Here is a 16,688-nt window from a genome sequence, read left to right on the forward strand (position 1 = left end):
TCTGGAAATTTCTGCTGAGTAGTATCATGCTGGCATTGTTTCTACTTGCCTGCTTTTAAATGTGTAATGTTTTTTGTATCACAAACAACTGCTGTGGGTACAGAGGAAGACATGTGCCCAAATATTACTAGCAAAGTTTTCAGGTACTTAAATAGGTGTCTGTAATATGCAGCTACATTCCACAATCCATTATCCAACAGCCACAGAAGAATTCCATCTCCCAGCAACAAAATATTGCTGTTCTTTGCTAGAAAATATTCTCACAAATGTGCCAATTTTTTCAAGGAAGATGTCTGATCTCTCAACAAGCGATCAAAATTACAAAGCACTATTCAAAAGTGTCTGACCAATACAAAAGTACTAGACATTCCTAAATGTGAAGGACAAGGAATAAAAAATGCTTGTCAATACCTGTATGCTTGGGGGTAGTTCAACTCTAAGTACTAGTTGCTTGAACAGACAGCAACAAATCATTCTATGTTTCTAGAACTGTCTCTCAAGGACAGCTTGTTAGATTCCAGTTTTAGAACATTCTTAGACACTAGCTTTTGCTTAGAAAGGGTTTTACTGGTCAAGATTCTCCCCCCCCCCCCCAGTCAAGTAGTACCAACATGTCAGAACTACTTTTATTTCTACATAATAACTTTATATTAAGTAGTTTCCTTAACCTTATAAAGTGTCCATAAATCTTTCAAGCTCTACTGACAGCATTTTATTTTTATAAGCAGTTTTGAACTTTCATTTCCCCTCGCGGACAGTGAAGAGAGAGAAAAATGAAATTATGAACAGATCTCAAAATAGCCAATTTGTCTATATTTTTTGAAGTGTCATTTGAAATTATGAGGTCATGTCCTTAGGTACTCATAATGACATACCTGATATCATGATGTACTTCTTTTTCATATTTCTTTTCTCTTTGTTTCTTGAGGCAACAGAAGATGAAAAAAGCCAGTAACAAGAGACCCAGCAAAGTGCCTATGATTGCTCCAGCAATTCTACCAGCTCTATTTGTAGCTAGAAACAGATAAGGCAGACACTACTTGGACATGTTTTATTTTTCTTCATATACTTAAAACAAATACATGCACTTAGTTTAAACTTCAAAAGACTCGATTTTTTCATATATTATGAAAACTTCTCATGTAACTAGTATAATGAAAAACAAATGCATCAAAACATACAAGGTGGCAAACGGAATTTTACAGTTTAATGGTAAATTCTTTTTTACTGCTTGAGCATTGTTATTACTTCTTCATAATCTTCTAATACTTACGAGGGGTCACGTTCAGCTCAAGAGAACATTCATCTGTACCAACTCTGTTTGAAGCTGTACATATGTACATGCCAGAGTAAATCTGAGAAGCATTCTTCACCAAAAGATCACCTGTATCTGTATCTGTATCTAAAAGTACATATGCAAAATAGTAATCAGAAATTTATGGAAAAAACACTGCTTTGTAGAACCAACTTTAAAAAAAATATATATTTCTTTAAAAAAATGGGGGACAAGAGGAAAAAATTCAAAATCCAGCATCTAAGATAGAATCTAAAAAGAAGGAAAAAAGAGGAAAAAATATAACAGTGGTGGCGGCAGATCTACACAATAAGTTTCTTCAAAAGGTTTCCAAATATCTACAAGTCCATACTCAATTGTCATCAGGCTCAAGGTGATGGTGTTGACCTTTGAAGCCTTGAGCAGCCTGGGATTGGCATATCTGAGGGACCATCTCTCCTCATACACCCCCAGAGAGACTTGCACTCCACTGATCAACATCTACTCACTGTCCTTGGGCCAAAGAAATTCCACTAAGCCTCAACCAGGGCCAGGGCTTTTTCTGTCCTGGCCAAGACCTGGTGGAACAAGCTCCCACCTGAAATCAGGGCCCTGTAGATCTTGTTGTGGTTCCTCAAGGCCTGCAAAATGGGAGTTGTTCTGCCAGGCTTTCAGTTGAGATGGTGGGCAATTAACAGGGTTGCCAAGTCCAATTCAAGAACTATCTGGGGACTTTGGGGGTGGAGCCAGGAGCAAGGATGTGACAAGCATAATTGAACTCCAAAGCGAGTTCTGGCCATCACATTTAAAGGAACCTCACACCTTTTTAAATGCCTTTTTCCCCGTAGGAAATAATGAAGGATAGGGGCACCTTCTTTTGGGGCTCATAGAATTGGGCCCCAAAAGAACTGAAACTTGGAGGGTATTTTGGGAACAGGCACTGGATGCTATTCTGAAAATTTGGTGCCTCTACCTCAAAAAACAGCTTCCCTCAGAGCCCCAGATACCCGTGGATCAATTCTCTATTATTTCCTATGGAAATAAGTCTCCATAGGGAATAATAGAGTTCCCAGCAGACATTTCCCTCCCCCCACTTTCTGATGACCCTGAAGCGGAAGGAGAGCCTCCAAACCAGAGGATTCCCTGCCACCACCTAGGGACTGGCAACCCTAGCAATTAATCATCTGGCCTCTCTGCTCAAAGAGTTCCATTTTCTGTTCACAGGAGCACTAGAACTAAGGAAATTGAACATTTAATCCCTCTTTATTCCAGCCATGGGGCTGCACAAGGATGAATATTTTATGCTCACCAACTGATTTTTTTTGAATTTGTGAAATTTTAATTGGTACATTTAATTGTTCATTTGGTAATTTATGTCATTGTTTTCTTAATTATTGTTCTGATTGTTTTTAATCTGATCTGTTGTTACCTGCCCTGAGCCCACTTGGGGGATGGTGGGTTAAAAAAATCCCAAAGTAAATAAATAAATAAAATAAGCAAGCAAGTTATGTTTTCAAATACTGATAAAATCCTCAGCCCATTGATTTACCAGAAGTGGGCATTTAACTCTCCAATGTTCTAATAAAAGGCTTTTAGCTGTGAATAAGGGTATGGAGCCCCGTGGCACAGAGTGGTAAAGCTGAAGTACTGCAGTCCAAACTCTCTGCTCACGACCTGAGTGCGATCCCGGCGGAAGCTGGGTTCAGGTAGCCAGCTCCAGGTTGACTCAGCTTCCATCCTTCCAAGGTCGGTAAAACGAGTACCCAGCTTGCTGGGGGAAAAGGTGCAGATGATTGGAGAAGGCAATGGCAAACCATCCTGTAAAAAGTCTGCCATGAAAACGTGATGCAATGTCACCCTAGAGTCGGAAATGACTGGTGCTTGCACAGGGGACTACCTTTACCTTTTTTTAAGGGCATGGAGGGTCCACAGAATCAATATTTTTTAAAATGCATGGCCACTGCATATGCTGTTTATACTAAACAAACTGATAAACCAGTGATTTAACATTAGAAAATGGAAAAGTAATAAACTCTGGAAAAGCATGTGGAAACTGCTAATGAAGCATCAAGTACAGATCTCTGCCAAATCATTCTTCATTAGGGTTATCTCTATTCCCTTTTGATTGAAATCAGATGCAAAATCCCTGGCATTTTCCTGATACCTCCTATTTTTCCAATCAAAAGGGCTTTTACTTCCACCCACACATTCCATCTATTCTGGGCCTCAAGCAAGGTCTATTATCAGTTGGTCCCCCCACCTCCAATTGTCTAAGGCATATTCTGCTATGGTCCAAAATCAGGCTTTGTCAACAGCTGCCTCCATACCTCAGTGACAGCATTCCAGAACATGTCAGGGGAAGAAGCTTCTACCCTTTTAGCAAGGGTAAAAAAACCCGTTTTCCTACCTGTAACTGATGATCTTCGAGTGTTCATCTGTGCATTCACACTCATGGGATGAAGCACCAGAGCCAATCCCTGATTGGTAATACCAAAGTCTGGGATTTTTCGCCGCCCAACCCCGGTGGGCATGTGCGACAGCCCCACTGCGCATGCTCACCCGGTGGGCGCAAACATCCCACCAGTTCCTTCCCACTGCCGCCTAGCTAAAGTACCCATTACTGGCAGCAGAGGGGACGGAGGGTGGGGAGTGTGAATGCACAGATGACCACTCGAAGATCATCAGTTACAGGTAGGCAACCTGTTTATCTTCTTCGTGGTCTGTGCTTCACACTCATGGGAGATTAGCAAGCTAGGCTTACCTGGTGGCGGGAGCTGGCAGTTATGCAAAAGTAGCGGCTTGAAGGACCAGGGTACCCAGCTGTGCTCTGCGACGCTTCTGGACATCCAAGGCATAATGTCGCATGAAGACATGAGGAGATGCCCAGGTTGCAGCCAAACAGATGTCCGCCAAGGAAGCACCCTTCAGGAATGCTGTAGCCATAGCTCTAGTGGAGTGGCCCTGGCAAGGGATGCTTCTCCAACAGGTAGCAGAGTCTAATGGCCTCCATGATCCACTTAGAAAGTCTCTGCGCAGAGATCATGAAACCCAACCTAGGAGCCGCATAGGAGACAGATTGGGATCCTTTCTAAACGGCTTAGTGCGATGCACGAAAAACAACACCCTCTTAACATCTAGGGCCTGCAAACGTCTCTCTTCTGCAGAAGACAGAGAAGGATAAAATGTAGGCAAAAACACCTCTAGATTAAGCTGGAAACTAGACACCACTTTAGGAAGGAACAAGATGTCCGGAGCCAAAGAAACTCCATCATCATGGAATGAAATGAATGGAGCATCACACCGCAGAGTCACCAATTCACCTGCTCTCCTGGCCATAGTGATGGCCACTAAAAAGGCAGTCTTCCAGACGAGAAGATGCAGTGGGCAGGTAGCCAAGGGTTCAAAGGGCTGCCTCAATAGCCGTTCTAGGACCAACCGTAGATCCCAAGCAGGAGGAGGACTCTTTGACGGCGGTTGAAGCCACAGAAGACCTTTCAGGAAGAAGAAGAAGAAGAAGAAGAAGAAGAAGAAGAAGAAGAAGAAGAAGAAGAAGAAGAAGAAGAAGAAGAAGAAGAAGAAGAAGAAGAAGAAGAAGAAGAAGAAGAAGAAGAAGAAGAAGAAGAAGAAGAAGAAATTGGATTTATATCCCGCCCTCCACTCCAAAGAGTCTCAGAGTGGCTCACAATCTCCTTTACCTTCCTCCCCCACAACAGACACCCTGTGAGGTGGGTGGGGCTAGAGAGGGCTCTCACAGCAGCTGCCCTTTCAAGGACAACCTCTGCCAGGGCTATGGCTGACCCAAGGCCATGCTAGCAGGTGCAAGTGGAGGAGTGGGGAATCAAACCCGGTTCTCCCAGATAAAGAGTCCGCACACTTAACCACTACACCAAACTGGCTCTCCAGTTTGAAGCGTTTTGTATGAGGATGTGTGAAAACCAAAACGCCATCCACGGGATCGTGATGCGCCGAGATTGCAGCTAGATACACTCGAATTGAGGAGTGATTAGGCCCAGCATCCACAAGAGTCAGTATGAACTCAAACACAAGCTCCAGACTAGTATTATGGGCACTGACGCCCTTGTCCTCCAGAAATGCAAGGAACTTAGACCACTTTCCCTCATAGGAGCGGCGAGTTGATAGCTTTCTACTGTTCAACATTACATGCTTCACTCGGTTCGAGAATTCTGGAAGCTGACCCTCCAAGCTGTCAGTTTGAGATGAGGGATGTCATGGTGAAACAGGCAGCCTCTGTGAGCCAATAGGAGGTCCGGCTCCGAAGGAAACTTGTGGTGACACCCTCCCGCCCTGGCCAGAAGGATAGGGAGCCAGTTCTGTATCGGCTACCATGGAGTAATCAAGATGCACTCTGGACGCTCTTGGGCCAGTTTGTGAATCACTTTGGTGAGAAGAAGCATGGGCAGAAACAGGTAGAGGAACTTGTTCGCCCATGAGAGTAGAAGACCATCCCCCAGGGACCCTGGGTCCATTCCCCCTCTGGAACAGAATAGCTCGCATTTCCGATTGCTTGCCGTGGCAAACACATCTTTCCTGGGATGACCCCAGTCCAGGAAAAGAGGTTCTAGAGAAATCCAGTTTACCTCCCATTCATGATGGGAAACCTCCCCCCTGCTCAAGGAGTCCACTTGCAAACTGAGCTCCCCCAGCAGGTAGGTGGCCACAACAAAGGTCTGGGCAGCTATGCAGGACTCCCAAAGCTGCATCACCAGCACACATAGCTTCCTGGACACAGTTCCCCCTTTATGATTTATACAGCTTACAGCTGTCATGTTGTCGGACATCACAGCCACAGTCTGACCATTGATCAGGGGTAGGAATGATCTTAAGGCTAAGTGAACCGCCATGAACTCCAAGAAATTGATGTGATGATGTGCCATTGATGGGGGCCATGGGCCGCCTATGCGGCGATCGTCTAAGTGTGCCCCCCACCCCCATAGTGAGGCATCCATAGTCACCTTGACTGAAGGGAGCGGAACATGAAATGGTGCCCCTTCGCAGAGATTGGACTTCACCTTTCATCAGTCCAGAGAGCGGAGCACCTCCGAAGGGATTTGAAGAACCTTGGACAAGAGATCCCTCACAGGGTTGTATATCCTGATAAACCAAAGCTGGAGGATTCGCATCCGCAATCTTGCGAACCTCAAGACATTGGTTGTAGCCACCATGAGGCCCAAGAAATGTTGGATCTGCAGAACGGAAGCACATCTCACTGTTTGCAGGAGCTGAACCAGGGAGATGATATCCAGCGCCCGCAACACTGTTAGGAACGCCAGATGCCAAGCAGTGTCCAGAACCGCTCCTATAAACTGAACTCTCCTTGCTGGAACTAGGTGAGACTTCTTCTCATTCACCAGAAGCCCTAACTCGCCCAGGAGGTTGAGAATCACTTGCAGATGAGCCCATAGAGATGATTCAGACAACGCAACCACCAACAAATTGTCTATATAAGGAAAAAGGATGATACCCTGGAGATGAAGATAAGCTACCATGACCACCATGGTCTTCGTGAAAACCCTGGGGGCAGTGGAAAGTCCAAAGGGGAGCACCCGGTATTGGAAATGGTTCGTCCCAATTGCAAAACAAAGAAACCTCCTGTGACTGGGAAGGATGCTGATGTGGAAATAGGCATCCTTCAGGTCCAGGGTAGCCATCCAATCTTCTTTGTTGATGAGTGGAAGAATGCTCTGTAGAGTCAGCATTCTGAACTTTTGATAAGCGATGAATTTGTTCAGTCCCCTCAGATCCATAATCAGACGAAGTCCTCCGCCCCGCTTGGGGACCGTGAAGTATCTGGAATAAAAACCCTGACCCCTGTGATGGTTGGGGACGGGTTCTCTTGCTTGCTTGCTGAGAAGATTTTGAACTTCCTCCAGTAGAACAGCTGTTGGATGTGTGATTACCAATCTGGGATGAGAAGGGGGCTGAACAAATTCTATTGCATAACCCTCCTCTATGATGGATAAGACCCACTTGTCGGTGGTAATCCGCCGCCATGCTTGCAAAAATCTGTGGAGATGGATGGGCCCTGAGGAGGGGGGGGTGGAGAAGGGGGAATACCAAAGTCAAAGTCCCTGCTTGGGATTCCTGGTATTCTTAGGCTTTCCCATGTGAGAGGAGAAGGAAGAAAACTTGGCTTTGCCTCCTGCAGTGAAAGAGCTCTTGGCATCGCACTGTCCCGTGCACGGCTTCCAAGATATCTCAGGGGATCTGGTCTGATAGGACTTCTTAGGCCACTGCTTGGACCAGGGACGAGGCTTGCTGGAGCATGAGGAAGAAGCAGGTATCCCCAGGTTACGCAACGTATTAATGCTCTTGTCCATTTCTTGTAGGACTGAGTCAGCAGTGGAACTGAAGAGACCCTCTCCTTCAAAGGGGAGGTCCTCAACCCAGGATCTAGTGTCTATCTGGAGGGCAGTGGCACAAAGCCAAGAGTGACGACGCAGCGTGATGGCAGAGGTAAGCGTTTTCGCTGCAGTGTCCACCATGTGCTTAGAGGCCTGAAGCTGTTGTTTTGCTAGTAGCATCCCCTCCCTCTAGAGGCCTGAAGCTGTTGTTTTGCTAGTAGCATCCCCTCCCTTTAAGAGGTGAAAACTGCTCCCAGAGGGAATATTGATATCTCACCATATAAGCAGAGTAGTTGGAAATCTTTATTCCGAGTGTACCCGCAGAATAGAATCGCCTGCTGAACGTATCAATTCTCTTTGCTTCCTTATCTGGAGGCGAGGAGTGGGTTTTCTTAGCCTTGGAAGAGGACAATACTACCACAGAGTTGGGACATGGGTGGTTAAAAAGAAATTCTGTGCCCTGTTCCTGGATTCTATACATGTGGTCCATATGTTTGGAGGAAATTGGGGTTGAAGCGGGCTTGGCCCAAGGGTCTTTAATGGCCTGCAGGATCACCTTCGTGATAGGAAGGGCTACAGCTGTTGACGTGTCTTTCTGCATAATATCAAAAACCATATCGTCGATGACCATTTGAGACAAAGAGCTCGCCATCCTTTTAATCAATTCCCCATATGATTTTAAGTCTTCAAAAGGAGAGATTGGGCGATCTTCAGCTATCCTGGATTCTGGTGAAGACCCTTCCTGCTGTTGAACTGAGTTGTCCTCTGCCTCATCATCCGAGGTCGACGGAGAGGATGGGGCACTGTCTTCAGATGGTAAGTCTGGTGTGTCTACCATAATCCTAGCAGAGGGAGTCCGCTCGAGGTCAGGGACGCTGGGAAGTGTCTGATTCCTGACTAACTTCGGTGCTGAAGTCAGCATCGATGAGTCCTGTTGACCAGGTGGAGAGTGCGCCGAGACTCTGGAGCAATGAGAAGCTTCAGAATGCTGGTCCCAGTCTGGGTTCTGAGGGGGGTACCATGGGTATGGAGCATGAAAGGGATAGCCCCCAAATGGATATGCCCATGGGTATGGGTCCTAGCTGGGCAAAGGATGCAGCTGCTGAAAGAGGTCTGGAGTCTCACCAAACCGATCAGGCTGAGGTATCAGTGGCAGTTTTGGTGTCGAGCGGTCCTTCGGCTGAGAAACTTCGAGGTCCGACGCCAAACACGGATTGCCACCTTCCTTTGAGTATGCCGACCACTGTGTAAGATCAATCTCCAGATCAGAGCCAGGCAGAGGAGAGTGTTGAACATATGTCGGACCCGAGGGGCTTTTTGGTCGTATCGGTGAGGCAAGGATCTTTTCCGGAGGCTCTCCCGAAACGATCGCCAGGTCCTTCGGTGGCGGAGAAGGGGTCTGCCGATCTTGGCGCCGCTTCTCCTTCCTATGCTTCTTGGACTCAGCAGAGCGAGAGTCCCGATCTCCTTTGGCCTTCTTGGCCGGAGTCAAGGGTTCGGACTGGGATACCGAGCCCGCATACTTGTGGGGGCGGTCGGCTCCCTGGAGTGGCTGAGTCGGTTGGCTCGACAGCAAGACTGGAACCGATGCTGATGTGGCCATCGAAGTGCTGGTTGACGCAGATGTCGACATCTGCGGTGCGAGAGCCGATTTCAACAGTGCCGATAGTCTTGCCACTCGTTTTTTTCTGGTCTGCTTAGAAAACTTCGAGCAATTATGGCAGGATTCCACTCAGTGACCTTCCCCAAGACACAACAAACAGAGAGAATGTCCGTCGGGAGGAAGAATCTTGCTCCCGCACTTAAGACACCACTTGAAAACCCCCCAACACTTTTCCATAGACAAGGGATGGCAGGAGGAGAGGGGGAAGAAAACCCCCAAAGGGTAGCAACAATAAACTAACAGTCTCTTCTACTTCTTTTTTTAAAATAGAACAAGAATGAGAATGAGGAGAAACCTGGAGAGGAAAAAAGGCAAGTGAACTACCGATCAGAGCAACCACGAACGTGTCTATCTGATGTGGTGGTAAAGAAGGAACTGGTGGGATGTTGGCTCCCACTGGGTGAGTATGCGCCAGTGGGGCTGTTGCGAATGCCCACCGGGGTCAGGCGGAGAAAAATCCCGGACTTTGGTATTACCGATCGGTGATCGGCGCTGTCACTTTATCCCATGAGTGTGAAGCACAGAGACCACGAAGAAGATCTGAGCTGTTCCAGAAAGGGTGATTAACATGCGGAATTCACTGCCACAGGAGGTGGTGGCGGCCACAAGCATAGCCACCTTCAAGAGGAGGTTAGATAAAAATATGGAGCAGAGGTCCGTCAGTGGCTATTAGCCACAGTGTGTGTGTGTGTGTGTGTGTATGGCCGCTGTGTGACACAGAATGTTGGACTGGATGGGCCATTGGCCTGATCTAACATGGCTTCTCTTATGTTCTTAAAGCTTTGTGGTAGCAAGAGTTCAGTCTCTGCTGGTTAGGGCATAAATTGTTTTAGCTTTTAATGCTTTATGTGAATTTTATCAAATTATTTATACAGTTTTTATGCTGTTACCTGCCTGAGGTTCTGGGGGAACCATTTCTTATATCCATAGACAGACTATAGCGCTAAAAAGCAATGCCAGAATACAGACTACAGCAACTGCTTTCTATGTCACTGAACAATGTCACTGAAATGTACTGAGATGAAGAAGCTATCCCTTTTCTTAGACAGTTGGCAGCAAAGAAATGTTACACTTACTGCATGTTCTTCGTTCAAGAAGAGGAAGAAGCATTTTGATTCTTCTTCCACTTCATGACAAATGCCCAGTCTTTGACATCAACTACTGAAAAAATATAGTATAGACATTTGTATTCTTATCAGCTACAACAATAAGCATACTTGATATTGAGGTGGCTGGAAGTTCCTCAGTACCAGTGCCTTTCTTCCAATAGTAGGAAATGATGGGAGACCCTTCTTTAGATCTACATTTCAGAGTAAGATCAGTTCCAATCTCCTGAGATCCTTCAACGTAACATTCAGTATTTGTTGGTTTCACTAAGAAAGAAAGTGCATTATTATTTCTTTATTTTTCGCATTTATATCTCGCCCTCCCCACTGAAGCAGGCTCAGCTTATTAATTCTTCTATTAATAAGCTCAAAGCTAGGAATTAATTAACTAACATTGATATTAATCTCAGAAACTGTATGTACACCACAGACCTGCTGTATAAAAGAATTTTCATGTCCTGTAGAATTTCAGTAGTGGCTTATCTATCAGCTGTTAATGTCTTCAAAAGAGATTAAGCTTACTCCCTCATCAACAATATGAGTGCAACTCCACCATCATTTCTGGCATTAGAAGTATCACTTATCTAAGCCTACTCACTACTCATAAAGCTTCTTTTAAAATGCTTATAAATACTGACCAAAGATTAAAATGAGCATTTATCCTAGCAACACTAACTACTCCACTATTAACAGAAGTATCTGAAAGGACAGGTTTCTTACCTGTAACTGGTGATCTTCGAGTGGTCATCTGTGCAGTCACACATATGGGTAATCCGCAGGATTGGCCCTGACCTCGGAGAATTCAAAGCAATCTTGATCGTAGATTTGGCGCGCCTCCCTCTCGTCCTGGGGAGGAGGCATCGTCTGCGCATGCCTGGACGAGGGGGAGGTGCCTAGCCACTCAGTTTCTTCCCGCCGCCGAACAGGTGGAAAAATCTGCTAGATGAGTCTCCAGCAGCGGGGAAGACTGGGTGGGTTTGTGTGACTGCACAGATGACCACTCGAAGATCACCAGTTACAGGTAAGAAACCTGTCCATCTTCTTCGTGGTCTCTGTGCAGTCACACATATGGGTGATTAGCGAGCTATTCCCTTAGGTGGAGGGTGCTGGATCTGCAAGAATATGCGTGGTTAGGCAAGAAACGTAACGAGAGTAGTACTCATGGGCAGTCAGTCGAAGATGGAGCGCAGTACAGCCTGTCCGAAGGACGAATCACGCTGGGCACCAACGTCAAGGGCGTAGTGCGAGGCGAAGGTAGACGGAGAGGACCAGACCGCAGCGGCACAGATGTCCTCTATTGGGATGCCTTTCATGAATGCTGATGAGGTAGCGACGGCTCTGGTAGAGTGAGCTCGTATGTGCTGTGGGACTGGCTGTTTTGCCAGTTGGTAGCAGAGTTCAATGGCGGCAACGAGCCACTTGGAAAGTCTCTGGGTAGATATTTTGCTGCCCATGTTGTGAGTAGCGTAAGTGACAAAGAGTCTCGAATCTTTACGGAATTGCCGAGTTCTGTCTATGTAGAAGGCAAGGGCTCTGCGGACGTCTAGGTTGTGTAGCGCTCTCTGGCCTGCATCCGCAGGGTGCTGGAAGAAGGCCGGTATGGTTGAAGGCTTCCCAAGGTGGAAGGGTGAGACAACCTTTGGCAGGAAGGTAGCGTCGGGGCGGAGGACCACTCTGTCGTTATGAAAGATTGTGTATGGTGGGTCTGCCCTGAACACACAGATGTCGCTGGCTCTCTTACTTGTGGTGAGTGCCGTGAGTAGTGCTGTCTTCCAGGACAGCAGGTGAAGTTGAATGGAAGCCATGGGTTCAAAGGGTGGCTTCATGAGCTGGCTTAGGACGAGAGAGAGGCTCCACGTCGGTAGAATTTGCCGGATTGGAGGATGTAGGCGAATGATACCCTTGAGGAAGGCCTTGGTAGCATGGTGAGAGAAAACTGTCACGCCTTCAATGCGGGGGTGGAAGGCAGAGATGGCTGCCAGGTGTACCTTCAAGGAGGAGTAGGAAAGTCCCATCCTAGAGAGCGCTAGGGTGTAAGACAGAACTTGGGAGATGCTAGCGCAGCTGGGGTTAAAGTTGTGTTGTGAGGCGTAGTGTGCAAAGCGTTTCCACTTGAGTGAATAGGATTTTCTGGTGGATGGCTTCCTGGAGTTCACAAGGACCTGACGGACCTCAGGGGAGAATTCTAAAAACTGATCCTCCAGGTCGTCAGTTTGAATGACGCTGGGTTGTGATGTAGGACCTTGCCGTGTTGTTGGGAGAGGAGGTCCTGCGCTTGCGGGAGTTGAAGGAATGTGTTGTTGGACAGGAGCAGCAAGGTGGTAAACCAGGGTTGACGTGGCCACCATGGAGTTATTAGGATGCAGTTCGTGCGGTCCACCTGTATCTTCTGTAGGACTCTGGTGATGAGTGGAATTGGAGGGAAGAGGTAGTGGAGCGTCCCCTTCCAAGATTAGAGGAATGCGTCCCCTCTGGAGAGTTGGGATGGGGGCCCCCTCATGTAGAAGCGGGTGCACTGGGCATTTGACGGTGAAGCAAATACATCTATCTTCGGAGTACCGAAGACCTTGAAGACCTGTCGTATGTATTGGCTGTTGATGGACCACTCGTGGTTGTTGGTTGAGTGGCGGCTCAGGGCATCTGCCTGCACGTTCTCGATCCCCGGTAGGTGGACGGCCGTGAGAAAGATGCCCTGGCTGATGCTCCAATGTCATAGTGCTAGTGTCCAAAGTCTGGTGGAGGCGGTGCCCCCCTGCCTGTTGATGTAGAAGACCGTGGCGATGTTGTCGGAAGTGACCTGGAAATGCCGGTTCTGTAGCGACGGGAGGAAGGACCTTAGGGCTTTGTGGACTGCAAGTAGCTCTAGGCAGTTGATGTGGAGGGAGCGTTCGTAGTCCGACCATTGGCCTTGAACCGTGAGGGCTCCCAAGTGGGCTCCCCATCCCCACTTGGAGGCATCTGTGGTGACGATCACGGAGGGGGGTGCCTGTTTGAATGGCATTCCCATACGGAGATGATGCTCCATCGTCCACCATCTCAGGGATGTAATGATGTGTGACGGGAGGGTCAGTAGTGTGGATTGGTGCTGTGTGTGAGGGTGAAAGACCCTGACGAACCACATTTGTAGAGGTCGCATGTGCAGCTTTGCGAAGCATAGGACTGCAAGGGTCGCTGCCATTAGGCCCAACATTCTTTGAAATGTGAGCGCTGGTTGGGAGCGGTGACCAATAATTGTGTTGGCTAGAGATTGGATGCTGAGTACTCTGTCCTGTGGTAGGGAAGCTGTTTGGGAGACCGTGGAGATGTCTGCTCCTATGAATTGAATCGTCTGGGTAGGAGTCAGTTTGGACTTTGATAAGTTGACTTGGAGGCCGAGTGTGGCCAGAAGGGAAAGGGTAGTGGAGACGTCCAGTTGAAGTTGTTCTCTTGAGTGAGCGACGATCAGCCAGTCGTCTATGTACGGGTAGACTGATATCTTTTGCTGACGCAGTGTTGTGGCCACCACCGCCATACATTTGGTGAAGACTCTTGGTGCCGTCGAGAGACCGAATGGGAGGGAGCAGAATTGGAAGTGTTGATCCCCGATGGCGAACCTGAGGAATCTTCTGTGATGATGATTGATGGTAATGTGGAAGTAGGCATCCTGCAGGTCTATGGATGCCATCCAGGATTGTTCTGGAATGAGCGGCAAGATTGACTGGAGGGTGATCATGCGGAATTTCTTGTAGGTGATATGAAGGTTGCGTTTGCGGAGATCGAGGATGGGGCGGAGTCCTCCGTCTTTTTTCGGCACCAAGAAGTAACGGGAGTAGAACCCGGTACGATGGTACTGTGGTGGAACCGGTTCTATCGCGCCCTTCTCCAGCAAGGTCGTGATTTCTGTTTGTAGGGGTGCGGATGGCGGTGTGGTGAGAAATCTGTGATGTTTCGGGGTGGATGTGAATTCTATTAGGTAGCCCCTTTGTATGATGGCCAGGACCCATGAGTCCGATGTTATGGCCTTCCAGGCGGGGTAGAAAGGTTGCAGTCGGGTGTGTGAATGAGGGTTTGGCTGAGGGGGGGTATCTGGACGTCTTGGGGCAGGATGGTCAAAGGGACGGTTTGGTGGTAGCTGTGGCCTTCTTGGATGTTTGAGGGCGTGCCCTGTGCTGAAAGGGCTGTTTAGACTGTGGAGGTTTTCGTCTCCATGCTTCCTGTTGTCTTGGGGACCTAGAACTTTTGTAGTAGCTCGGTCTCCAGTTTCTCTGTCTGTTGAGCTGGGGTTGGTGTTGGGAGACCCCTAATCTCTTCGCTCTCTTCCTGCTATCGTCTACGGACGTGAGAATGTCATCAGTAGTCGCGTTGAACAGGCCGAGGCCATCAAAGGGTAGGTCCTCAATCTTGTACTTGATGTCAGGTTGGAGGGATGAGGATCTAAGCCACGCGTGTCTACGTAGGGCTATGGCTGAAGCGAGGGTTCTGGAAGAACACTGTGCAGCGTGGCGCGCTGTGTTGATCTGCTGCTTGCTTACCCTGGCCAGCTCCTGTAGGGCATTAGTGGCTGATTTCTGGGATGCCTCGGGTAGAGAGGGGACCAAGGTATTGAGGTAGTTTGTCAGGTTGTATGCGTAGGCCGAAAAGTATGCCATGTAGTTATATATTTTAGTCGTGGCCGTAGTGAGTGAGTATATCTTTCTGCCAATAGTGTCGAGCTTCTTGCCTTCCCTCTCTGGGGGCACTGGGTGCCTGGTTTGCTTCGATTTCGAGGAGGAATGCACAATCATCGAGTTCGGAGCCGGGTGGCTGAATAGAAACTTTGACTCGGGTGCATGAACCTTGTAGAGGGCTTCCACCTTTTTGGAGGTTGGCGGTACTGATGCCGGTTTGTCCCATGCTTCCTTGAGGGTTTCGAGATGGACGGGGAGCATAGGGAAGGAGGAGCTTGAAGGAAGGTCTGCGTGTACTAAGTCATACACGACGTCCGAGACCCTGGGTGCGTCGGTGTTGAGTTTAATATTCAGTGAGTTTGCCATGTTCGAGAGGAGGTCGAGGTACGATCTAGGACCTTCTGATGGTGATAAGTCCGCTGGTTTGGCTATATCAGAGGCCGGGGAGTGTAGATCTGAAGCAGAAGAATGAGCGGAGTCAGAGAGTTCCGCTTCGGAGTCGTCATCGGTTTCGTGTGGCAGTTCAGTCGGAGGCTCCAAGGGTGGAGGCTGTTTGATGGAAGCGGCCGATGCGGACCTGGTCGGTGATGTTGGTTTCGGTTCGAAGCTAAGGCGAGCGTGTTCGTCACGGTACCGAGGGAGTCCCTCGTAGTCGAGGTGGTGCCTACGTGGGGACGCGTCACGGTATCGAATCCGATCAAATCTGTCGGTGCGGTCCCGGTAGCGAGGAGAGTCGTGATGACTGTGGTAGGAGCGGATTCTCGGGTCCGGGTGGTGGTATGTGTTGAAGGAGGGAGATCGTCGGTGCCTTCTTCGGTCCCGAGGAGACGGTGATCTGGACCTCGAGGGGGAGTAGTAATGGTATCTCTCTCTCCGGCGGCTGTGAGATCGTTGGCGGCTGCGAGATCTTGGTGTGCGAAGCCGGGATGGTATGTCCCTCGGGGTTGAGGGTTCTCTGGTTAGAGAGTGAGCTTCCAATAGTTGAGGTGGGACATCTTGGAAGGCGCGTGAGTCCAGTGTATGGCGATGTTGACTCCTGATGGAGGTGGGTGAGTCGACGTCGAGTATCTGGTCGGGTGGAGAGTTGGGTACTGAAGGAGATTTGGAAGAGATACGCACGATCTCTAGTGGTGTAATAGCCGGCGTCGATGTCGACTTCGACGTTGGTGTCTTAGGGATCGAGCTGGAGCTCACGATCGGGTTCGATGCCGTAGGTCTTGCTGTTCTCGAGCTCGTGGTCGGGTTCGAACTCGCGAGTTGCGCAGATGGGTCGGAGGACTTATGTCCCGTTTTAGGCTTCTTCGGGGCCTTGTTGCCCGTCGGATCTGCGTGAGCGGAGTCAGAGCGGCGGCGCTTCTTGGCATCATCAGACTTTTTGGTGCGCTTGCCGGACTTAAGTTTTCAGGGACCTTGAGCCACGGAAGCTACCGGCTGCGCCATTCCCGCGAGAGGTGGGGAAGATGGCGAGAGTTGTTGTTGTGCCCCGTGGGGCATGGTCAGTTGGAGGGAGGACTCCATAAGATGGCTCCTGAGCCTCGCGGCGCGGTTTTTGCGGGCCTGTTTGCCAAATTGGCTGCAGTGCACGCAGGTGTCCGTGCGATGAGTCTCCCTGAGGCAGAAAAGGCACAGGGAATGGCC

General features: G+C 48.6%; 1 protein-coding gene across 2 annotated transcripts in view; it reads right to left on the bottom strand.

The window, feature by feature from the left end:
* The window catches only part of CXADR (CXADR Ig-like cell adhesion molecule), a 110,442-nt gene that overhangs the window by 27,642 nt on the left and 66,112 nt on the right, over positions 1-16,688 (bottom strand). For both annotated transcript variants that reach the window (XM_060234400.1, XM_060234399.1), the window contains exons 4-6: positions 10,516-10,671; positions 1,274-1,396; positions 876-1,014 (exon numbers count right to left, since the gene is read on the bottom strand). In XM_060234400.1, coding sequence (XP_060090383.1) covers positions 876-1,014; positions 1,274-1,396; positions 10,516-10,671 — 418 coding nt within the window. The remainder of the gene's footprint in view (positions 1-875; positions 1,015-1,273; positions 1,397-10,515; positions 10,672-16,688) is intronic.

This window comes from Heteronotia binoei, chromosome 3, assembly GCF_032191835.1.
Source record: "Heteronotia binoei isolate CCM8104 ecotype False Entrance Well chromosome 3, APGP_CSIRO_Hbin_v1, whole genome shotgun sequence".
Classification (NCBI taxonomy): Eukaryota; Metazoa; Chordata; class Lepidosauria; order Squamata; family Gekkonidae; genus Heteronotia; species Heteronotia binoei.